The sequence below is a fragment of the Macaca thibetana genome, chromosome 10, assembly GCF_024542745.1.
Source record: "Macaca thibetana thibetana isolate TM-01 chromosome 10, ASM2454274v1, whole genome shotgun sequence".
NCBI classification, from domain to species: domain Eukaryota; kingdom Metazoa; phylum Chordata; class Mammalia; order Primates; family Cercopithecidae; genus Macaca; species Macaca thibetana.
Window position 1 is genome coordinate 30,570,240 of NC_065587.1, and position 25,380 is coordinate 30,595,619.

General features: G+C 48.8%; 2 protein-coding genes across 4 annotated transcripts in view; one reads left to right on the top strand and one right to left on the bottom strand.

Moving 5' to 3' along the window:
* Positions 1 to 25,380, top strand: part of TMEM191C (transmembrane protein 191C) — a 288,801-nt gene that overhangs the window by 140,892 nt on the left and 122,529 nt on the right. The gene's annotated exons all lie outside the window — the stretch shown is intronic.
* Positions 1 to 25,380, bottom strand: part of UBE2L3 (ubiquitin conjugating enzyme E2 L3) — an 87,107-nt gene that overhangs the window by 16,319 nt on the left and 45,408 nt on the right. For 2 of the 3 annotated variants that reach the window (XM_050746415.1, XM_050746414.1), the window contains one exon: positions 10,883 to 10,978. The exons of the other annotated variant lie outside the window; for it this stretch is intronic. In XM_050746415.1, the coding sequence (XP_050602372.1) occupies positions 10,883 to 10,978 (96 nt within the window). The remainder of the gene's footprint in view (positions 1 to 10,882; positions 10,979 to 25,380) is intronic. 3 annotated transcript variants of the gene reach the window in all.

The following is a 25,380-nucleotide window of genomic DNA, read 5'->3' on the forward strand; positions in this document are numbered from 1 at the left end:
TTCCTAGTCTGGGGCTCTGTGGATGGTCAAAGGAGTGGCTCAGGTGTGCACAAGTCACACAAATTATGTGCCTGTCCCAGAGATTTTTGGTGAAAGAGGTGTGCAAAAATTAAAACATGAGATAATACCTTCCGGGTAAAGGTCTAAAGCTTTACAAGTGAATTTCAACATTAGAGCTAAATTTGCCCTTTGGGAAGGCCGCTCAGAAATAATAAGGGATGTTAATGAAGAATCATGGTTTTATTGTAAAAAATATAAATATCACACAACATTGCAGAAAATTTGACTCCAACTTAAGCTGCAACATTTCAGTGTCAAATAAACCAAAGATTTCAGCATTATCTATTTATTTGTTTATTTACAGATGGAGTCTCACTCTTTGCCCAGGCTGGAGTGCAATGGCGGGATCTCGGCTCACTGCAACCTCCGCCTCCCGGGTTCAAATGATTCTCCTGTCTCAGCCTCCCAAGTAGCTGGGATTACAGGGGCAGGCTGCCACACCCAGCTAACTTTTTGTATTTTAGTAGAGACAGGGTTTCACCGTATTGCCCAGGCTGGTCTCAAACTCCTGAGCTCAGAAAATCCACCCATGTCAGCCTCCCAAAGTGCTGAAATTACAGGAGTGAGCCACCATGCCCAGCTGATTTCAGCATTATCTTCACTGAACATGACTAGTGTTTTTCTGTTATGCCTGCCTTTATGTGAATGTCTTGTGCTCCCTAAGCTCATACTGCTGTATTGAGGAAATCATTTGAGAAGTAAATTAATTCCTTATGATAATTTTACACACTCTGAACTAGTTCACAAACTGAAGCTCCAGCACTTTGGAAGGCCAGGTATCACCTGAGCCCAGGAGTTGGAGGCTGCAGTGAGCTATGATTGCACCACTGCACTCCAGCCTAGGCAAGAGTGAGAACCTGTCTCAAAAACCAAACAAACAAAAAGACATCTTTTCAATCCATGTCTAAATTCTAGGACAGACTTTGCAGACTTTTTATCCACTTGTCTTTTTTTTTTTTTGAGACAGAGTCTTGCTCTGTCGCCCAGGCTAGAGTGCAGTTGCGCGGTGTCAGCTCACCGCAAGCTCTGCCTCTCACGCCACTCTCCTGCCTCAGCCTCCCGAGTAATTGGGACGACAGGCACCCGTCACCACGCCCAGCTAATTTTTTGTATTTTTACTAGAGACAGGGTTTCACCATGTTGGCCAGGCTGGTCTCGAACTCCTGACCTCAGGTGATCCACCTGCCTCAGCCTCCCAAAGTGCTGGGATTACAGGTGTGAGCCACCACGCCCGGCCCACTTGCTATTTATAAAGACAGAAAGATACTTGTTTTAAAGTGGATTTTCTTTTATATACAGCCTGGCTAACAATTTCCTGTATTTGCTTCTAGTCATTATATGCATGCATGTAAATAAGAGTTGATCATTTCAACCTGGGAAAGCCAATTTTTAAAAATCTGACCAAAGTTTCTCAAGTACTTAGATGCCAGGTGCTTTCCCATCCCATCTCCAGTCCATACTCCACCCGTCCTGGTCCCCTAACACCAGCCCTGGGAAGCCAGTGCTGCCATCACTCACATTTGGAAATGGAACAAGTGAAGTACAATTGAGTGACTGGCCTGAGACCTCTCCTAAACTCAGCCTTCCTGTTCCGGAACCCACCCCTCATATCTGCAGGTATCCATCTGGGTCCATCCTCACCACCTTTGTGGGATGCAGGGACGAGGGGAACTGGCCTTTTTCTCAAGTCTTCTACCAACATTCAATAAATTGGCAGGCCACCTTTTTAGGCTGCAAGTAAGGTAAAAATCTCAGATCCTTCACAGCTCTTGACATCAACCTCCCATGGCACAAAGCCATTTTGTGGCAGCTAAGACTAAGAGGAAGCTCTTTGCCATATGGCACCGAACCATCTGGGGTCTTTCACCCACCTGTCCTAGCTCTAACCCTGTGGTCAAATCCAATCTTCTTTTCCTATGGCAACCCTTCAAGAATCCTAAAACCCCATTCCACTTCATGTTTTCCCTTCCCAAGTAAAGACCTGGAGTCCTTCATCCCACAGAAGTCACAGTTTCATGTCACTGCTGTGAAGCAGTGAAGACAACTATACAGCTCTCTGGCAGCCACAGAGGAAGTTAAGGTGTCTTCTGGTTGTCTGACTTGGACTGCTGCTACATGGCACATCCCTGTGATGTGTTCCCAGCTGGCTGTAGGACACCACAGACAGGACTCATGGCTGACTTGAAGAGTTGGATCCTAGTTTGGATCTAACTAGCATGCTTCCTCTTCATGCCAGGCTTCAGATAGACTGAAGGGTCCTGTGCACTGCTGTCACTTCTGTCTAGCGTGGTAGTGACTCCACAGCAGTGTCCTTTCCCTGTGACTAACCTTTTTCACCCAGTGAACTAACAAAGCCCAAGCTTTCCCTGCCATAGGGATATCTACTCAGACCAGCCCTGTGGGCTGCCTATCCCCACACAGTCCAGTCCACTGTTAAGAGAGAACGAGGGGACGCGGCCTGGCCTGCTCGGAGTGCCCCAGGCTGGTTTCTATGCTCTCAAGCCTTCGTGATCCACTCTGGAACCTTGTCAAGAACTGAGTTAAGTCAGGCATGGTGGCTTATACCTATAATTCCAGCACTTTGGGATGCTGAAGTGAGTGGATCACTTGAAGTCAGGAGTTCGAGACCAGCCTGACCGACATGGTGAAACCCCATATCTACTAAAAATACAAAAACATTAGCCAGGCATAGTGGTACACGCCTGTAATCCCAGCTACTTAGGAAGCTGAGGCAGGAGAATCGCTTGAAACCGGGAGACGGAGGTTGCAGTGAGCTGAGATCACACCACTGCACTCCAGCCTGGGGGACAAGAGAGACTGTGTCTCAAACAAACAAACAAACAAAAACAACCAAAAGAGTTAAGTTTAGGAGGTTAAGTTCTCGTAATTTCTAAATATGGAATATGTCCTTACTCTACATTCGAAAGTCATAAGAACTTAACTTTGTAAATTGCCTTTAAGTCTTTATTTATTTTTCTTTGAAAGAGTCTCGCTTTGTCACCCAGGCTGGAGTGCATGATGCGATCTCGGCTCACTGCAACCTCCACCTCCTGGGTTCAAGCAATTCTCCTGCCTTAGCCTCCCAAGTAGCTGGGATTACAGGCAGCTGCCACACCCAGCTAATTTTTTGTATTTTTAGTAGAGATGGGGTTTCGTCATGTTGGCCAGGCTGGTCGCAAACTCCTGGCCTTGGGTGATCCACCGTCCTCGGCCCCACAAAGTGCTGGGATTACAGGCCTGAGCCATCGCACCCCACCTTGTCTTTTAAGTATTTATTGCCTCTTCTGAAAACAGGCTTTTTGGTTATTTGAATCACAAAATCTGCTACGTAAGATTCCTCTTGTTCTAATATTGGTTTCTGAAGATGACTTCTTTGTACTGTTTTCAACAATTTGGTTTTGGGGATTTTTCATAATACAGCTCTTTGGCAACCAACGTTTCTTTTTTTTTTTTTTTTTTTTTTTTTTTTTTTTTTCCTTTTTTTTTGAGATGGAGTCTCACTCTGTCGCCCAGGCTGGAGTGCAGTGGTGCGATCTCAGCCCACTGCGGCCTCCCCCTCCCAGGTTCAAGAGATTCTCCTGCCTCAGTCTCTCTAGTAACTGGGATTACAGGTGCCCACCACCACACCCAGCTAATGTTTATACTTTTAGTAGAGATGCGGTTTCACCATGTTGGCCAGGCTGGTCTCAATCTCCTGACCTCAAGTGATCCGCCTCCCCTGGCCTCCCAAAGTGCTGGGATTACAGGCATAAGCCACCACATCCGGCCGGCAACAAATATTTCAACACTAAAGAGTTCAATCACATTCCCTTTGGAAGTACGTATTAGTAGGAATAACTTTTTTTTTTTTTTTTGAGGTGGAGTCTCGCTCTGTCACCCAGGCTGGAGTGCAATGGCCAGATCTCAGCTCACTGCAAGCTCCGCCTCCCAGGTTTACGCCATTCTCCTGCCTCAGCCTCCCGAGTAGCTGGGACTACAGGCGCCCGCCACCTCACCCGGCTAGTTTTTTGTATTTTTTAGTAGAGACGGGGTTTCACCGGGTTAGCCAGGATGGTCTCGATCTCCTGACCTCGTGATCCGCCCATCTCGGCCTCCCAAAGTGCTGGGATTACAGGCTTGAGCCACGGGCCCGGCCCTTTTTTTTTGTTTTTTTGAGACGGAGTTTTGCTCTTGTTGCCCAGGCTGGAGTGCAATGGCGCAATCTCAGCTCACTGTAACTTCCATCTCCCAGGTTCAAGCGATTCTCCTGGCTGAGCCTCCCAAGTTGCTGGGATTTACAGGCGCCCACCACCAGGCCCGGCTAAATTTTTTTGTATTTTTAGTAAAGATGGGGTTTTGCCATGTTGGCCAGGCTGGTCTCAAACTCCTGACCTCAGGTGATCCACTTGCCTCGGCCTCCCAAAGTGCTGGGATTACAGGCATGAGCCACCGCACCCGGCCAGGAATAAGTATTTTAGAACTGGTTTTCCAATCTTTCATGACTTCATAATGTTCATAAACTACCTTCTGAATTATATCTACAATTAAAATCACAATCTCTATTAACTGAATTTGACAAAGACCTTTCCTTCCTTTGAACTCAAATAGCCATGAGTACTTCTCATACATAATTCACTTTTCTCCCAAGAATGGAAAAAATACAGCCCTCACGCCAAAAACAGAAGTGAAAAAAAACAAAACAAACAAACAAAAACCCACCAGACATCCCATTCCCCAGGATGCTGTCAGGCCCCTGCTGCCCAGCCTGAGAATGTTCTCTGTGCATACATGGTGCTCTCAAAGGCCTTAATTTCTTTTTCTTTTATTTTTTTTTTGAGATGGAGTCTTGCTCTGTCGCCCAGGCTGGAGTGCAGTGGCGCAATCTTGGCTCACTGCAAGCTCCGCCTCCCGGGTTCATGCCATTCTCCTGCCTCAGCTTCCCGAGTAGCTGGGACTACAGGTGCCCGCCACTGCACCCGGCTAATTTTTTGTATTTTTAGTAGAGACGGGGTTTCACCATGTTAGCCAGGATGGTCTCAATCTCCTGACCTCGTGATCCTCCCGTCTCGGCCTCCCAAAGTGCTGGGATTACAGGCGTGAACCACTGCGCCCGGCCAAAGCCCCTAATTTCTGTACATCTATGCAAACTACTCATATGTCCTCACATTGACTATATTTTTTCATAGTTTTTGCTCACACTGCCTTCCACTATGCAGTCCAGATGTTGTCACCCTCCCACCCACCGCTGCCCCTCTTCTGTTGGGTCTTAAGTGCCTTGCAGGTGGAGTCACACTCAGTGCTTAAAAGACCATGGATTCCAGGAGGGCAGCTTCTCTGCAGCCTCTGTCCACAGAGCCTTGTGTCTGGCTGTGATAGGAGCTCAACAGCCCATAAACATAGGGGGATACTCTTCCTCCCAAAAACAACTCCAGTGTGCCCTGAGGTTGATGGCAAAATTATTTTTTATGTGTGGCTCTTTGTCAGAAAACAGGGCTGCCCTCATTAGGTCTCAACCATTACAGCTACAGGGCCAGGCGCGGTGGCTCACGCCTGTAATCCCAGCACTTTGGGAGGCTGAGGTGGGTGGATCACAAGGTCAGGAGATCAAGACCATCCTGGCTAACACGGTGAAACCCCGTCTCTACTAAAAATACAAAAAAATTAGCTGGGCGTGGTGGCGGGCGCCTGCAGTCCCAGCTACTGGGGGGCTGAGACAGAATGGCATGAACCCGGGAGGCGGAGTTTGCAGTGAGCTGAGATCGCGCCACTGCACTCCAGCCTGGGCAACAGAGCGAGACTACATCTCAAAAAAACAAACAAACAAACAATTACAGCTACAGGAGATGGAAGTAGCGGAGGGAGAAGGCAGAGTAGCACAATTAGTAGGAAGCAGAAAAGAACTGACAATTAACAGGCAAGAGCTGAGCCCAGGGAGACAGGATGCAGCTCCCAACAAAGGCCAGAGGGGCAGTGTAGAGAGGAGGAGGAATGAGGCAACTGGAGGGCATGGATTTTAGGAGCAACGTGCTGTGCAAATAAGCCTGCAGAAAGAAGGTGAGAGGTCTAACTACAAATAAAACTGCAAAACGGTGAAAGAAGCCACGAGTTCAAGACCAGCCTGGGCAACACAGCAAAACCCCGTCTCTACTAAAAATACAAAAAAATCAGCCGGGCATGGTGGTGCATGCCTGTAGCCCCAGCAAGACTCCATCTCTACAGAAAAAAAAAAAAATTAAAATTAGCTGGGTGTCACAGCATGTGCCTGTAGTGCCAGCTACTTGGGAAGACTGCTTGAACTCAGGAGTTTGGGGCTGCAGTGAGCCATTACTGAGCCACTGCATTCCAGCCTGGATGACAGAGCAAGACCCTGTCTCTAAAAATAAAAATTAAATTAAAAAATTTAAAATGTTAGTGCATCAGGCCGGGCACGGTGACTCACGCCTGTAATCCCAGCACTTTGGGAAGCTGAGGCGGGGGGATCACTTGAGGTCGGGAGTTCGAGACCAGCCTGGCCAACAGGGTAAAACCCTGTCTCTACCAAAAAATACAAAAATTAGCCGCCTGTGGTGGTACACACTTGTAGTCCCAGCTAATCGGGAGGCTGAGGTGGGAGAATCACTTGAACCCAGAAGGCAGAGGCTGCAGTGAGACGAGACCGTGCTACTGCACTCTGGCCTGGACAACAAAGTGAGACCCTGTCTCAAAACAAACAAACAAACAAACAACAAACAAACAAAACCCACACATCCTTAGTATGAAGAAAATGGAAATCAAAACCACAATGAGACAGCACTACATACCAACTAGAATGGCTGTAACGTAAGAAGAAAAAAAGTAAAATAACAAATGTTAGGAAGGATATGGACAAACTGGAACCTTTGCAGTGGGAATTTAAGATGTTATAGAATGGGCCCAATGGCTTATGCCTGTAATCCCAGCACTTTGGGAGGCTGAGGCGGGTGGATCACTTGAGGTCGGGAGTTCGAGACCAGCCTGGCCAACATGGAGAAACCCAGTCACGAAAGTACAAAAATTAGCCAAAATTGCTTGAACCCAGAAGATGGAGGTTGCAGAGAACTGAGATCGTATCACTGCACTCCCCACCCTGGGCAACAGAGCAAGACTCTGTCTCAAAAACAAAAATTAGCTGGGCATGGTGGTGCACACCTGCAATCCCAGTTACTCGGGAGGCTGATGTATAAGAATCACTTGAACCCAGGAGGCTGAGGTTGCAGTGAACCGAAATCACACCACTGCACTCCAGACTGGGTGACAGAGTAAGACTGTCTCAAAAAATAAAATAAAATGGAATAAAATAAAAAGAAATTGGCGGCCGGGCGCAGTGGCTCACGCCTGTAATCCTAGTACTTTGGGAGGCCAAGGCGGGCAGATCATGAGGTCAGAAGATCGAGACCATCCTGGCTAACACGGTGAAGCCCCGTCTCTACTAAAAAAATACAAAAAATTAGCCGGGCGTGGTGGCGGGCACCTGTAGTCCCAGCTACTAGAGAGGCTAAGGCAGGAGAACGGCATGAACCCGGGAGGGGGAGCTTGCAGTGAGCCCAGATCATGCCACTGCACTCCAGCCTGGGCGACAGAGCAAGACTCTGTCTCAAAAAAAAAAAAAAAGAAAAGAAATTGGCTGGGTGTGGTGGCACACACCTGTATTCCTGGCTACTCAGGAGGATTTCTTGAGCCCAGAAATTCAAGGCTGCAATGGGCCATGATGGCACCACTGCACCCTAGCCTGGGTGATTAGCACAAAACTCTGCCTCAAAACAACAAAACATTATTATGAAGTTATGAAATGGTTTATTAAAAGCTGCATGAAGGCCGGGCGCAGTGGCTCATGCCTGTAATCCCAGCACTTTGGGAGACCGAAGTGGGTGGATCACAAGGTCAAGAGACCAAGACCATCCTGGACAACATAGTGAAACCCCGTCTTTACTAAAAATACAAAAATTAGCTGGGTGTGCTGGCACACACCTGTGGTTCCAGCTACTTGGGAAGCTGAGGCAGGAGAATCGCTTCAATCCGGGAGGCAGAGGTTGCAGTGACCAGAGATCATGCCACTGCACTCCAGCCTGGCGACAGAGCGAGGCTCCATCTCAATTTAAAAAAAAAAAAACTGCATGAAAAAAGGCTGAGTGGAAGTATGCTGAAGGTTAAGAGTAAACACGTTCACTGGGCTAGAAGGTTCAAGAAGGTTCACCACCATATCTCTAGTTCCTAAAGGGCAATACCCAAAACGTAACTGAATTTCTTGATGATGTGATTATGGGTAATATTTTCTTCCTTAGACGTTACCTTAGAATCTTCGATGAAAAAAAATTACAGAAAAACAAATGTTTAAAGGGAATAGACCTGAGTTGTGTTGGCAACAATGAAGTCTCTAGGAAGTACCTCTCCAGCCTCCCCTCCCACCTGCCCTCCTCTGTGCACTACGACCAGGGCAATCACTAAGTGGCTACCCAAGGATAGCACCTTCCACTAAGGACCAGGGTTGGGCTGCCATGCCTTCATCGACCTGGCTCTGCTTTCATCCCAACTGGGCAGACCTCAGGTGAATTTGTATAGTAGATTCCCATGCTGGCCCAGCCCATCCAATGCAGGAAGACCTAAGGCCCAGGTTGGGGTACAAGTGTGGACCTTGGGGATGTCAGATGTTAAGAATGTCTTAACTGCTCTGGAGAAGGAAGAAGACTTTGTTGAAACACTCCTCATACAAACCTAGGGCCCTGGAAGAAAGCAATGGAGAGGACCGAGAAGAAGTGGTATACACAGGCACAAGAGCAGCCCTGACTGTGGCTTACTGTCTCCAAGGCAAAACTTTGGCCTGGATAGCTCCCCAGAGCCTCAGTCCAAGCGCACTGGGATTCTACCAGCCAGCCTCCACCTTTGGCCTAGTAAGATCTTAGCCCACTGCTCCACAGCCCCTGCCAGCGTGAAACCAGAGTGAGGCCTTTGCATGAGTTGGGGCAGAACATGCCCAGCAGCAGTCTACCCTTGGAGCCGGCTAGCAGGCTCTCAGGCCACTAAACTCTCAGGGCCAGACTGCCCAAGCCTTACCACTTAAAACCATTCCATTCATTTTTATCATTTTCCAAAGAGCCACAGATTAACTGTTCACTTCTTTGCTTGGTAGGCTACACAATCTCAATTAGAAAGGGGACAAGATGTCAGATGGTCCCGGCCATCTTCAGGTCCCTAGAGTAGGCAAGGGCTGTACTCACAGGCCAACCTCTCCCATGCAGAGGTGTCTCTGCCACCCATACCCTTTGCCCTGAGCCCTAACACCATCAAGCCTAAAGAAATCTAAAGGACTCATCTTCAAAATCAGACTGGAAGCTCCCAGATTTAAACATTCTGAGCATACTAAATCATTACAAAGCATATCTTTCCTTAGTTATCCAAATGATTATGGAAATAAACTACAAATCCAATAACTGCTGATCAAATTCAGGGACTTTAAAAAAAAAAAAAAAAAGGCATGACCTTATAACCAGCATCAAGAAGCATCTATAGGAGGAAGCATGTTCCATGCTCTGCTTTGGCAAAGTAGCCAATCCATCCATGAGAAAAAATTACATACAGGACAGGGTTAGGCACAGGGCAAGGGCCTAAGGCTCAGATGTGCAAAGTGGGAAAGAAAAGGAAGAAAGAAGGTGAGTGGATGAGGAAGAACAGGAAAGGAGGGCACTCACACAGGACAAGGCTGTGAGCTGGGGTAGCTGGAAGGCTACACAACGACCAAGTGAGGCTGCCTGGTGGAGAGATGGTGCAGCTTCCGGGGAGAAGGCAGGAATGGAGACAGGTGTGGGAATCCTTCACGTCCAGCATAATCATCTATGATGCTGAAAGTAGTAGGGTCCCCAGAGACAAAACAGAACAGGAGAACAGCAGGAGACTAACAAGAGCCATGTTTAAGAGTGAGGAGGCTAAGGAGTGGCAAGACAGGAGAGAGTGGCAGGCTGGTCACAGGACTGGGGCCTGGAACGCTGCCCATGCTCTAAAAGCTCAGGAGGCAAACAAAGGCCATGACGCCAGCGCTACCGAGCTAGAGGTGTGACAACAGTGGGGGCAGCCCGTGGGCTGGGTGTGATGTGGTTTCAGGAGAGGAAGGGGGACTGCAAACTGGAGTTAATTATAAGATAAGCCTCTTGAAGGGGAGGGGATGAAAGGATGCAGAAAAGAGTAGACACTAAGAGGGTGCTAAGTTCCAGGGAAGGCCATTGTTAGGAGGGGCTTGAGCCCATCAGAAGGCAGAAGTCTGTGAGATGGGGGAACTGGGCTGTGGGGGCAGACTCTGGAGGCATAAGCCCCAGAAAAAGACATGGGGTGAGGTGAACATGTGGGCAATTAGGAAAAGGGACTTGAGACAAATGGAAGGCACAGGTTGGAGGGGACCAGGAATAAAGCCCGAAATACAGGTATCCAAAGGGTTAGAGACATGAATGCAAAACCAAGAGAGAAAGCAAAATATCTAGAGGGCAATGCTTGTCCCCTCCCAAGGAGCTCAGAGAAGAAGGTCCTACTGATCCATCAGGCCAGGCGCAGGGAAGCCAGGAAAAGAGCAGGAGCACAGACACACTCCTTTTCTCTGTGTCCACAGATCTGCAAAGCTCAAGAGCCCCTGAATTTGACAAAACCAGTGCCAAGATGTGACTCTACTCAGGACCCAAGGCTACACTCCCTACCTTATCACCCTAGAGCGACAGCCACTTCTGTGCATCTGCTGGCTGCCTAGACTAAGAGCCTACTAAGGAGCAGAAAAACAAGCCCAACAGCACACACATCACCTTAAAGAATAATCTGGTAGGAAGTGGAAGTGTTCAATACTCACAGGAACAATAAGCCCTTGCCAAGTCAATAAATTAGCTTCATCAACCTGGATGTTACGGAAGTTTTTCATCCCACATTTGCGGATTTCTTCAAGCTCCTGTTGATTGACAAAGCATAAAGGGGTGTCAAATAGGGGAAAGCACCACATATTAAGATCCCTCCTGATGCCCTCAAATTAAACCAAGTGCCAACAATGCCAATGTCAAAATTGGAGAGTGAGGACTAAACTGTGCTTGGAGTGGTTAAGGAGGCATGGAGCTGCCATGGCGGTCCCCTCTGCAAGGTCGTTGCCTCTACCCATGCCCCAGACCAAGACAAGTCCCCACCTCAGTGAACCCCCTAAACACGACAGGGGGAACTGTGCTTCTGTGGATGTACCACCTCCTCTTTGGGTTGGTCATCATGCCTGTTTAAATCCCTCAGCACCCTGCATAGGGCAGACACGTGGCAGGAGCTATACTGAGGTGCTGTACACCTGATACCTTCCAATCAAGATTCATTAAGCACTGATTATGCATCAGATGCTGAGAACCTAAAGATGAATAAAACTGGGGACTGGGAACAAACCAGACACAAACACATATCCAGTTTTCTACCCAATGCTATAAGTGTGATTTCAGAAGGACTCCACCTCAGCATGGGCACACAGCAAAGAGAACCATCCAGTCTGGGACTGGGGTGGGAGTGGGGGTGGGGTGGGGACGGGAAACCTTCAATGAGCCTCAGTTTCCTCAGCTGCAAAACAGACCCAGAATGCAGAAAAGGAAGGGGAAGCCATGCTGTGGGCAACAGGACCCCTTGCAAATATGTGGGGTTATTGGTGTATGAACAGTCAATGCAGCAAGTGCCACTTCACCCAGAAAGCACAACTTCACGACTTCAGGGTCCTGCCTGAGATGTCTTCAGAACTGTCACTTGTTTTTCAACTGTGCGCCAGCCTGACATTTCCCATTGCCTCCAACACCTCAGTGAATGCCTGGCAGGTGCTATAACCCAAGCCACCCAGCATGCCCTCCCGCCAGCACACCAGCTTCGCCAACATTCCTCCACTCTTGACACACGAGTGCCACTTAACCCGCCTCAGCCCGGCCTCCCATCCAGTGGCACAACAGCTGCCTCCACACCTGTCAGGCACCTTCTCTTCTGCAGCCTGAGCACCATCCAGCTAAGCCCTGCCTCCTTTGCCAGGCTGCTTCCTCTGGCCCAGCTCCAGCACCCTCCAGAACCTCCTTATATGGTGCTTCAACTCAAAGTGGCATGGGGGCTCCCTATTAGCCCTCACATCAAGCCCAAAAAGCTCATACTTCCATCATACAGTGGTAGTTTAAAAGGCACCCTGAGGCTACACAGGCAGGGAAGGAAACAATTTGCAAGGAAGGGGGAACCAGAGTTCAGGTTACTGGTTATGAGTAGGAAGATGTACTGGGCGCCCGGCCCAGAGCAGCAGAGAGGGAGTGCGCGCTGAATGAACGCACGGAAGAGGTGGAACACACTGGTGCTTCATAGCAGGCAACAGGCACAAGTTTCTCCCCACAGGGTGCTCCTGCCTGTCACCCTAATCTGCCCACCACGATCACCTGGACTTGCGCCGAGCCCCAGAAATTCTGGTCCAGCAAGGGTGGGTGGATCTTGAACACAGGGATTTCTCACAGGCTGTGCCTGTGGTGAGAAGAGGCACCGCTGGGAGAGATGACGGATCTATTTCTCCCTGAGGTGTCAGCAGCATGGGCTGCAACCTTCTGCAGTGAGGAATGGAGTGGTCTGGCCCTTCTCCACCTGCATGAGGTCCCTCTTTCCCTGCATAAGGAGGTACGGAACCTGAGGGACCACTCCAACCCGCCAGCTGCTACCTGGTCCTCCTGCTCACTCATCAGAAATGCTCCCCTGGGGATTATGAAGCCTGGGCAGACTCAGGAAGGGGAAAACATCTCACACCCACACTACCACCTCCTTCCACTCTCCAAATAGAATGTAAACTCAACGAGGGCAGGGATCAGGAAGCCCCGGTCCTGCCAGGGCCTAGCTCACAGTGGTGCTCAAACATGTGCTTAATGACCAGGTTGGTGGGTAGATGGGAAGCTGGGGCTTTGGGAGGAAAAAAGAATCTGGGGTGGGAAGGATTTTCTATAACTACAATTCCAATGTTTGGCTTTTTTGACCTTGGCTCAAGACACTAGACTAAGATTCTTGGCTAAAGACAGAATATAGCATGCATGTCCCTTAAGGCTGGAGTCCTAGCAAACAAAATGTTTTAAACCAAATACAGATAGGAAAAAAATATGCCAGATAGAACTTTGAAACTAGACAACTAACAAAAGAAGAAACAACAGTGAATATTTATGGGAGAAAACAAATTTTAAAATCATCTGTAAATAGTTTATGGTTTCAAAAATCCACACTCCAACGGTATAAAGTATGGGCAATGGCCGGGTGCGCTGGCTCATGTCTGTAATCCCAGCACTTTGGGAGACCGAGGTGGGTGGATCACCCAAGGTCAGCAGTTCAAGACAAGCCTGGCCAACATGGTGAAACCCCATTTCTACTAAAAATACAAAAATCAGCCGGGCGTGGTGGCGGGCACTTGTAATCCCAGCTACTTGGGAGGTTGAGGTAGGAGAATCGCTCGAACCCGGGAGGCAGAGGTTGCAGAGAACCAAGATCGTACCACTGCACTCCAGCTTGGGCGACAAGAGCGAAACTATCTCCCAAAAAAAAAAAAGTATGGGTGATAAACACAAAGTAAATTCCACAAGAATTACAAAAATATGGCAAGATGGAACTCAACTGTAACATGAGAGTGAAAACCTGTATCTTGCTCAAGAAAAAGGAGAGGAGGCAGTCAGTGAGGAGCACTATGGGCAGGGGTGCAGAAAGGACACTTACTGGTGCTTTGGGATCAAGGAGATCCAGGGGATCCACAGACAAAGAGAAAAGCAATACTGCCATGGGAGTGAGCCACACACCTGGCCAGAAAGAAGAACGGGTAATCCTGAGGATGCTAATGAGAGCAGGGTTGGGAAGCTCAGAGAATCCAAAGCAGGGTTATCAGATAAACTCCTAACTTACCTTGCCGTCAAGTTAAGCTCTCCAAAGACAGAAGAGGCAACCTCCTTTACATAATTCTAACCAACAAGGAAGAACTGATTATAAGGTAGAAGTGAGAGAAACAGACAAACAAACAAACAAACAAACAGGCCCTGACATCTTCAGAGAATGATGAGCATCCCACAGAAGAAAATTTCTCAACAGCGTGTTGCGGGAATCCAAATACGACTCTGCACTTGAGCCTCCCAGGCCCTTCCTTACCCTGAGACAGATGCCAGGCATTGTGACCAACCCACCCCAATTTCCCAACGTCCTCTACAGCTTCCACTGAGAACCACGGGCACTATGAGTGGCCAGGATGCTAAAAGACCTGCATTGCACAAGATCAGCCCTGTGGACAGAAACCATTTAGCCCAAAATGCCAATCATGCCTCCACTGAGGAAAACAACTTCAAGAAGATAAATTCAGGCCGGGCACAGTGGTTCACGCCTATAATCCCAGCATTTTGGGAGGTCAAGGCGGGTGGACTGCTTGAGCCCAGGAATTCGAGACCAGCCTGGCCAACACGGCAAAACACTGTCTCTACTAAAAAAAAATACAGCCTGGGCGCGGTGGCTCACGCCTGTAATCCCAACACTTTAGGAGGCCAAGGCAGGTAGATCACGAGGGCAGGAGTTCAAGACCAGCCTGGCCAAGATGGTGAAACCCCATCTCTACTAAAAATACAAAAGATTAGCTGGGCGTGGCAGGCACCTATAATCCCAGCTACTCGGGAGGCTGAGGCAGAGAACTGCTTGAACCGGGGAGGCGGAGGTTGTAGTGAGTCAAGATTGCGCCACTGCACACTAGCCTGAGTGACAGAGAAAGACTCTGTCTCAAAAATAAATAAATAAAAATAAAAAATAAAAAAAAGTAGCCAGGCATGGTGGTGTGCGCCTGTGGTCCCAGCTACTTGGGAAGCTGAGAGATGAAAAGTGGGAGAATCACCTGAGCCCTGGCAGTCAGGGCTACGCAGTGAGCCAAGATTACAACCACTGCACTCCAGCCAGGGCAACTGGAGTGAGATCCTATCTCCAAAAACAAAAAAAGGAAGAAGAAGAAAGAAGAAGAAAAATCGGAAACATTCAGAGATCAGTTCCATCTGAATATATGAGACTCAAAAGGCCAGATGACTCAAACCCTCAAGATGATTGTAAACCCTCAAGCAAAACTGTGCCCCGATAACTGAGAATGGTCCTGATAGTGAAGAATTAGGGAAGGAATTGAAGGAAACCAATGTAAACTCCAAGAAGTGGAATTCAAAAGGATGTTACAAATGACAGAAGAAAGGACCTGATAAAAACCACAAGAGCAGCCCAGCTCTAGAACAGAGTTAGGAAGACCAAAGCCAAGAATGACAGACGCTTACAAACAACACTCCCACAAAGGTTTGTTTCAGTTCTGCTCAGAGCAAGAAGCAGCCCAAATCAGCTGCTCAGGGCTGATGGTGCAGTGCTGACAAATGGAGAGAGAAGAGTTCAAGGGAAAGCGCCAGGCAGCTCACATGTTCCTTTTCTTTTTTTTTTTTTTTTTGAGATGGAGTCTCGCTCTGTCGCCCAGGCTGGAGTGCAGTGGCCAGATCTCAGCTCACTGCAAGCTCCGCCTCCCGGGTTCACACCATTCTCCTGCCTCAGCCTCCCGAGTAGCTGGGACTACAGGCGCCCACAACCGCGCCCGGTTAATTTTTTGTATTTTTAGTAGAGACGGGGTTTCACCGTGGTCTCGATCTCCTGACCTTGTGATCCGCCCGCCTCGGCCTCCCAAAGTGCTGGGATTACAGGCGTGAGCCACCGCGCCCGGCCCACATGTTCCTTCTCTTGATGGGGACAGCAGGCTTCCCAACCAGGGCAGGTGGTGCAGGAGAAAGCGAGCAATGCTTCTTAGAATGAGGTCCACTTCTGAGCCCAAGTAGACTTCAGTGTATAGAGGGAAACTGAAAGAGCCCAGGGGTGCCACCCAGCTCCTGAAAATGGAAAACATCCACACCCCAAACTCAAGTCCAGAGAGCTCGATGCCCACTCCAGGACGAAGTGTGGAGCATGGCAGAGAGGGATGGTTACTTAACAGCTCTGCAAGCATTAACAGGAGAGATGGGCCCTGGGCCCCAGCAGAAGGCCACCGACCTAAGTCCTGAGAGGAGATGGGAGACCAGGAGACTGCTGTGTACAGCCAGTGCTCAGTCACACGGCTCAGATGTACACACCTGCGTCTTGGCAAAGCAGTTAACAAAGTTTCTCTTTTGCTTCTTTTTGGGGTCTACAATGAAGCCTAGAAAACCGTTCAAAATCTCCCCAGATGATCCTCACACAAGGCCAGGTTCCAGAACCCATCAGGAGCCATTCATCAAGAAATCTAGGCTGGGCACAGTGGCTCACGCCTGTAATTCCAGTACTTTGGGAGGCCGAGGCGGGCGGATCATGAGGTCAGGAGATCAAGACCATCCTGGCCAACATAGTGAAACCCCGTCTCTACTAAAAATACAAAAATTAGCTGGACATGGTGGCACGTGCCTGTAGTCCCAGCTACTCGGGAGGCTGAGGCAGAAGAGCTTGAACCAGGGAGTCAGAGGTTGCAGTGAGCCGAGATCGCACCACTGCACTCCAGCCCGGTGACAGAGCTAGACTCTGTCTCAAAAAAAAAAAAAAAAAAAAACATCTATGCCAGGGCTAGGCATGGTGGTTCATGCCTGTAATCCCAGCACTTTGGGAGGCCAAAGCAGGTGGATCACATAAGGCCAGGAGTTTGAGACCAGCCTGGCCAACATGGTGAAACCCCATCTCTACTACAAACACAAAAATTAGCTAGGCATAGGGGTGCATGCCTGTAGTTCCAGCTACTTGGGAGGCTGAGGCATGAGAACCGCTTGAACCAGTGGGGCAGAGGTTGCAGTGAGCCAAGATTGCATACTGTACTCCAACTCCAGCCTGGGCGACGGAGCGAGACTCTGTCTAAAAAAAAAAAAAAAAAAAAAAAAAAAAAGGCCAGGCACGGTGGTTCACGCCTGTAACCCCAGCACTTTGGGAGGCTTAGGTGGGTGGATCACGAGGTCAGGAGATGGAGACAATCCTGGCTAACACAGTGAAACCTCATCTCCACTAAAAATACAAAAAATTAGCCAGGTGTGATGGCAGGCACCTGTAGTCCCAGCTACTCAAGAAGCTAAGGCAGGAAAATCACTTGAATCCAGGAGGCGGTGCTTGCAGTGAACCAAGATGGCACCATTGCAGCCTGGGCAACAGAGTGAGACTCCGTCTCAAAAAAAAAAAAAAAAAAAAAAAAAAAAGGCCGGCACAGTGGCTCACGCCTGTAATCCCAACGCTTTGGGAAGTAAGGCGGTGGATCACTTGTGGACAGGAGTTCGAGAGCAGGCTGGCCAACATGGTAAAACCCCGTCTCTATTAAAAATACAAAAATTAGCCAGGCATGGTGGCGGGTTCCTGTATTCCCAGCTACTTGGGAGGGGGAGGATGGAGATCACTGGAACCCAGGAGGTGGACGTTGTGGTGAGCTGCGATCTTGCCACTGCACTTGAGCCTGGGTGACAGAGCGAGACTCCGTCTCAAAAAAAAAAAGGCCAAGCGCAGTGGCTCAAGCCTGTAATCCCAACACTGTGGGAGGCCGAGGCAGGCAGATTACTTGAGGTCAGGAATTCGAGACCAGCCTGGTCAACATGGTGAAACCCTGTCTCTACTAAAAATACAAAAATTAGCTGGGCGTGGTGGCACACACCTGTAGTCCCAGCTACTCGGGAGGCTGAGGCAGGAGAATCGCTTGAATCCGGGAGGTGGAGGTTGCAGTGAGCCAAGATCATGCCACTGCACTCCAGCCTGGGCAAAAGAGTGAGACTCCGTCTCAAAAAAATAAAATAAATAAAATAAATCTAGGCCAAGAGCCAGGGGCGGTAGCTCACATCTGTAATCCCAACACTGGGAGGTCAAGGCAGGAGGATCACTTAAGCTCAGGAGCTCAAGACAAGCCTGGGCAATATAGCAAGACCCTATCTCTACAAAAATTAAAAACTTAGCCAGGTGTGGTGATGTATGCCTGTGGTCCCAGCTACTCAGGAGGCTGACTTGGGATGACCAGTTGAGCCCAAAAGGTTGAGGCTACAGTGAGCCATGATGGCGCCACTATACTTCAGCCTAGTCAACAGAGCAAGACCCTGTCTCAAAAAAGAAAAAGAAACAAGAAAAGAAAAAAAATCCAACAGCACCAGACGACTCTTCCCCCTGCAAAATATGTAGGAATCCTGCCATCCAGTATTTCCAACTAAAGCTCTTTGGTGCAACCCAAATGAGCAGTGTGCAGAATCCTACCAAGTCAGCCTGGTGATTTCCCCCCTCTATGTCTTTCCCCAGGATGTCTGCTGGAAGGATGTCCCCAACTGTCCTGCCTATCACCAGCCCCACATCCCCAACATGCTCATCACTGAAAGCCTCTCTCAAATGCCCATTCCTCTAAGGAGCTCCCCAAGCCCTGGCTAAAAGTGATGCTCCTTTCTCTCAACAGCCACTACAATGTTTCTGTACAAAATAAAGAAAGGCTGGATCAAGAAGAGCTGAGGAGAATCGAATGGCTTTAGAACTGGTGGCCTGAAGTCACCCTGGTGAGAAGTGGGCTGAGAGAGATGTAGTCAGGTACCACATATCAGGGAAGGAACGAGTATAGGCTTAAAGACTAAACCTCGGCCGGGCGCGGTGGCTCAAGCCTGTAATCCCAGCACTTTGGGAGGCCGAGACGGGCGGATCACGAGGTCAGGAGATCGAGACCATCCTGGCTAACACGGTGAAACGCCGTCTCTACTAAAAATACAAAAAATTAGCCGGGCGAGGTGGCGGGCGCCTGTAGTCCCAACTACTCGGGAGGCTGAGGCAGGAGAATGGCGTGGACCCGGGAGGCGGAGCTTGCAGTGAGCTGAGATCCGGCCATTGCACTCCAGCCTGGGCGGCAGAGCGAGACTCCGTCTCAAAAAAAAAAAAAAAAAAAAAAAAAAAAAAAGACTAAACCTCTAAGGGTCCTTGATAGCAAAACAACACCCCAAGCCACAGAATGAAATATTTTAGAGATCCAGTAAAGACCTGGACTTGGTTCCAAACACTTAATTTTTCACCTAGTACAAGGCATGAACCTTAGCAGCAGCGTGAAAAACTGACTGGTTTAGCTAACCAATCGTTTGTGCCGTGTTTAACGTCCAGGCTACCCTAAACTATTCAGAGCCAAATGCTGTGTCCAGTTCTGGACATCGTACTTTAGAAGACCACATCAAATAAGGGCTGCTCAGGACAAGAACAGCAAGGACCATGTCCTACCAGGAACAATCAAAAGAACCAGGAACCTATGGCCTAAAGAGATGTGAAGATGACACACATCTGTCTTCAAATGTTAAAAAGTTCACCCGCTGGCTAGATGAAGTGGCTTATGCCAGTAGTTTCACATTTTGTTGTTTTTTGTTTGTTTGAGATGGAGTCTCGCTCTCCAGGCTGGAGTGTAGAGGCGTGATCTCAGCTCACTCCAACCTCCACCTCCCAGGCTCAAGCGATTCTTATGCCTCAGCCTCCTGAGTAGCTGGGCCTACAGGCATGCACCACCACGCCCAGCTCATTTTTGTACTTTTAGTAGAGATGGGGTTTTGCCATGTTGGCCAGGCTGGTCTCCAACTCCTAACCTCAAATGATCTGCCCACCTTGACCTCCCAAAGTGCTCCTGTAATCCCAGCACTTTGGGATGCCGAAGCAGGAAAATCACTTGAGGTCAGGAGTTGAAGATCAGCCTGGGAAACACAGTAAGACCTCATCTCTACAAAAAAATCAAAAATGAAGCGGAAAGACTGCCTGAGCCCAGGATATCCAGGAAGCAGTAAGCCATGATCATGCCACTGCACTCCAGTCTGGGTGACAGAGCGAGACCTTGCCTCAAAAAATAAAAATAAAAATAAAAACAAAATAAAATAAAATTTAGGCCAGGGCCGGGCACTGTGGCTCATGCCTGTAATCCCAGCACTTTGGGAGGCCGAGACGGGCGGATCACAAGGTCAGGAGATCAAGACCATCCTGGCTAACACGGTGAAACCCCGTGTCTACTAAAAATACAAACAAAAAAAATTAGCTGGGCGTAGTGGTGGGCGCCTGTAGTCCCAGATATTCGGGAGGCTGAGGCAGGAGAATGGTGTGAACCTGGGAGGCGGAGCTTGCAGTGAGCCAAGATCGCACCACTGCACTCCAGCCTGGGCGACTGAGCAAGACTCTGTCTCAAAAAAAAAAAAAAAAAAAAAAATTTAGGCCAGGCACGGTGGCTCATGCCTGTAATCCCAGCACTTTGGGAGGCCAAAGTGTGCAGATCACAAAGTCAGGAGTGCGATACCAGCCTGGTCAATATGGTGAAACCCCATCTCTACTAAAAATACAAAAATTAGCCAGGTATGGTGGTGCACGCCTGTAGTCTCAGCTATTCGGGAGGCTAAGGCAGAAGAATCGCTTGAACCCAGGAGGTGTAGGTTGCAGTGAGCTGAGATCACGCCACTGCACTCCAGCCTGGGTGACAGAGCAAGACTCTGTCTCAAAAAAAAAAAAAAAAAAAAAAAATTTAGGCCAGGCACGGTGGCTCATGCCTGTAATCCCAGCACTTTGGGAGGCTGAGGCGGGCGGACCACCTAAGGTCGGGAGTTTGAGACCAGTCTGACCAACATGGAGAAACCCCATCTCTACTAAAAATACAAAATTAGCCGGGCATGGTGGCGCACACTTGTAATTCCAGCTATTCAGGAGGCTGAGGCAGGAGAATCGCTTGAACCCAGAAGGCAGGAGGTTGCGGTGAGCCAAGATCGTACCATTGCACTCCAGCCTGGGCAACAAGAGTGAAACTCCGCCTCAAAAGAAAAACAAATTAATTTAAAAAGTTTACCTATAAAGGATTCAACTTTCTACAGGAGTAAAAAAGAAAGAATTGGGGCAAGTATTCACTATCACAGGCAGCTTTTGACTCAGTGCCAAACTCTTAAATGCCACCTCCGCGTGGTCCAACCCCCCTGACTTGGGGCAGCAGTCATCATGTCACTATAGATACTCAAATGGGTGGGGCAGACAGGGCTGCCAGTGGCCGGGGATGTCAGAAAGGAGCCACCTGCACTGGGCAGGACCGTACTATACACTCTCTTGAGCCTCCTCTGAAGTCAGTGCCAGGAGCAGGTGAACAGACGTGCAGAGCAATAACCAGGGGGGCCAGTCAGGGATGCTTCAGATGTCACTGCAGTGCTATGGGCAAAAAGTTTCAATGCAAGGACACTGGTGCAATGTAAACAAGCATATTCCATACTACTGTGTCATTTTATATCTGTTAAATGGCAAAAGGCCTGTAATATCCTTAAAGGAAAGTAAAGCTTAAGGCAACTTTTCTTGGCTGTTGAGGGTGGGTTAAAAGAACTGAGAAACGCTGCTCTAGGAACCTTTAGGTCACAGTGAGGAAGTCTAGCAGACACCAGTGGAGGGAACAGCTTTATGGAAGACAGGCTCTGAGACGGGCCTTGAAAGACGGGGGAAGACAGAACTGCTAGAGAACAGGTGTCCATGTGTGGGAAATGTATATGCAGAGACATGGAGGGCAGAAACCAGCAGGGGCGTTAGGGAAGCAGAAAGGAAGCCAGCTTAGCTGGAGTGTTTACCAACTCAGGGCAGTCATCATCAGGGCCAGAACTTTCCAGCCAGGGTGCCTGGCCAAGCCCCTGGGGGCTGTTTAAAATACAGAGAGGTAGCGGAAGGGGTCAGAGGGGTACAGGGGAGAAGGAAGGAGAGCTGATGTGCCTAGGCACCATCTAGGACTTGCTTATTGCATCATCCCCCAGTACAAGATGGGTACCTCTGTGTGGGGAGTGCTCCCAGATGACTGTGATGTGTAACCCCTGCTCTGCTTAAGAATCACCATATTGAGGGTGGGGCGCAGTGGCTCACACCTGTAATCCCAGCACTTTGGGAGGCTGAGGCAGGTGGAACCTGAGGTCAGGAGTTCGACAGCAGCCTGGCCAACATGGTGAAACCTCGTCCACTAAAAATAAAAAAATTAACTGGGCGTGGTGACGCGCGCCTGTAATCCCAGCTACTCGGGTGGCTGAGGCAGGAGAATCACTTGAACCCGGGAGGCAGAGGCAGAGGTTGCGGTGAGCCGAGATGGCGCCATTGCACTCCAGGCTGGGCAACAAGAGTGAAACTCTGTACAAAAAAACAAAAAAACTACAAAAATTAGCCAGGAGTCCTGGTGCATGCCTGTAATCCCAGCTACTCGGGAGGCTGAGGTAGGAGAATAGCTTGAACCCGGGAAGCGGAGGTTGCAGTGAGCCGAGATCGTACCATTGCACTCCAGCCTAGGTGACACAGTGAGACTCCATCGCAAAAAAAAAAAAAAAAAACCACCACATTCATATCACTCAGTCTCTTGGCAAGGAAAAAACTGGGGCCTTGATGAATGCAGTGTCGTTTCTACAGCTAGAAACAAGCTCCTAAAAGGACTAAAACCTCCCACTGAGCTAAGCACATGGAAAAAAACCTCTGACTACAACAAGTCTACAGGCACCGAAACCCAGACATTGTTCTGAACCTTTTGTTTGTTTGTTTGTTTGTTTGTTTTGAGATGAAGTCTCGCTCCGTCACCCAGGCTGGAGTGCAGTGGTGTGATCTCAGCTCACTGCAACCTCCACCTCCCAGGTTCAAGCGATTCTCCTGCCTCAGCCTCCCAAGTAGCTGGGACTACAGGCAGGCGCCACCACGCCTGGTTAATTTTTTCTTGCATTTTTTTTTTTTTTTCAGTAGAGATGGGGTTTTGCCATGTTGGCCAGGCTGGTCTCAAACTCCTGACCTCAGGTGATTTATCTGCCTCGGCCTCCCAAAGTGCTGGGATTATAGGCATGAGCTACTGGGCACAGCTTGGTCTGAATTTTTTTTTTTTTTTTTTGGAGACAGTTTCACTCTTGTTGCCCAGGCTAGAGTACAATGGTGTGATCTCGGCTCACCGCAACCCCTGCCTCCCGGGTTCAAGTGATTCTCCTGTCTCAGACTCCCGAGTAGCTGGGATTACAGGCATGCACCACCACACCCGGCTAATTTTGTACTTTTAGTAGAGTCGGGGTTTCTTCATGTTGGTCAGGCTGGTCTCGAACTCCCGACCTCAGGTGATCCGCCCACCTTGGCCTCCCAAAGTGCTGGGATTACAAGCGTGAGCCACCGCGCCCAGTCCGAATTTTTTTTTCCTTTAAGTGAACACTGGCCAGCACAGTGGCTCACACCTATAATCCCAGCATTTTGGGAAGTCAAGGTAGGAGGAGCGCTTGAGGCCAGGAGTTCAAGACCAGCCTAGGCAACATAGCAAGATCCCATCTTGCTATGTTGAGAATAACAAAATTAGAATAACAAAATGGCCAGTCATGGTGGCTCACGCCTATAATCCCAGCACTTTGGGAAGCCAAGGCAGGTGGACTGCTTGAGCCCAGAGGTTCGAGACTAGCCTGGAAAACATGGCAAAACCCCATCTCTACCAAAAAACACAAAAATTAGCTGTGCATGGTAGTGTTCACCTATAGTCTTACAGCTACTTGGGAGACGGAGGTGGGAGAATTGCTTGAACCTGGGAGGCAGAGGTTGCAGTAAGCCAAGATCACATCACTGCACTCCAGCCTGGGTGACAGGGAGACTCCATCTCAAAAAAAAAAAAAAAAATTAGCCGGCATGGTAGCACACACCTGTAGTCCCAGCTACCTAAGAGGCTGAGGCAGGAGGATCCTTTGAGCCCAGGAATTCAAGGTTATAATGAGCTATGATCATGCCACTGCACTTCAGCCTGGGCAACAGTGCAAGACCCTGTCTCTTGAAGAAAAGAGGCCAGGCACGGTGGCTCATGTCTGCAATCCCAGCACTTTGGGAGGCTCAGGGAGGCAGATCATATGAGGTCAGGAGTTCGAGACCAGCCTGGCCAACATGGTGAAACCCCGTCTCTACTAAAAATACAAAAACTAGGTCGGATACGATGGCTCACACCTGTAATCCCAGCATTTTGGGAGGCTCAGGTGGGCGGATCACAAGGTCAGGAGTTTGAGACCAGCCTGAACAACATGGTGAAACCCCGTCTCTACTAAAAATACAAAAAAATTTGCCAGGCATGGTGGCGCATGTCTGTAGTCCCAGCCACTCGGGAGGCTGAGGCAGGAGAATTGCTTGAACCCAGGAGGTAGAGGATGCAGTAAGCCGAGATCGCGCCACTGCACTCCAATCTGGGCAATAGAGAGAGAGTCTATCTCAAAGAAAAGAAAAAGAAAGAGAAGAAAAGAGTAATTCCAACAAAGAACAGAAAACAGAGAGATGCTGGGAAAGGGGCAGCCATGGCACGAGAGGAAGCGGTCAATTATGAGGCCATTCTGCACTGTTTACAGTTAACAGCCCTGAGATGGGGAAGTAGAGCACATTAGCCCCATTTCACAGACAGTAAAGCCAAGGCTCAGAGAGGTCCAAGTCAAAGAACTTGTACAGAGCAGGCCCAGGACTAGAGCCAGCACTGAAACTGCTTTTTTGACCATCTTAGCCACCCTAAGCAGTGAGTTAATGCTCCCATTGGAAACTGACAGAGCAAGTGCTCCTGTTTACTCTGTGGGATCCCAGGAGGGTTTAGCTTGCTCTGGAATAGTACTGACCAATATTTACATCAACAAAAACATGAACATATTCAGTATTTTCCCTAGTCCTGCACAGCTAGTCATTATGTGCCTGTGTTGTTGTGCAAGGAATATTTCTAGGCTCCTACTGCCCAGGCAAAACAAAACCTGGCAGATGGAGCTGGATATCTGAGGAGAGTTACATAAACCTGCCTTAAATCTTCCAAATTCCAGCATAACTGGTCTATCAAAGTAAATACTTGTAACAGAAATGCAAACTTTCCAAGCTTGCATAAGGCAACTGTTGGCAATGACACTAAAATCATGACTTTTTTTTTTTCCCTGAGACAGGGTCTCGCTTTGTTGCCGAGGCTGGAGTGCAGTGGCATGATCATGGCTCACTGCAGTTTCAACCTACAGATCCCAAGCGATCCTCCCACCTCAGCCTTCTGAGAAGCTGCGACTACAGGCATGTGCCAATGTGCCCAACTAATCTTTTTATTTTTTTGTAGAGACAGGGTCTCACTCCGTTGGGCAGACTGGTCTCAAACTCCTAGGCTCAAGTGATCCTCTCGCCTCAGCCTTCCTAAGTGCTGAGATTATAAGCATGAGCCACCGTGCCTGGCCACTAAATCATGACTTAAATGTAATCCAATATACTGAAAATCCAAACATAAGCCTCATGGCCTTCTAATGCAATTCTCTCATTTCACCTAATATTTAGCTAAGGGGGCAGGACCCATGCCAAGACATCATCACTTCTGTAGGTCAGCAGTATGATAGC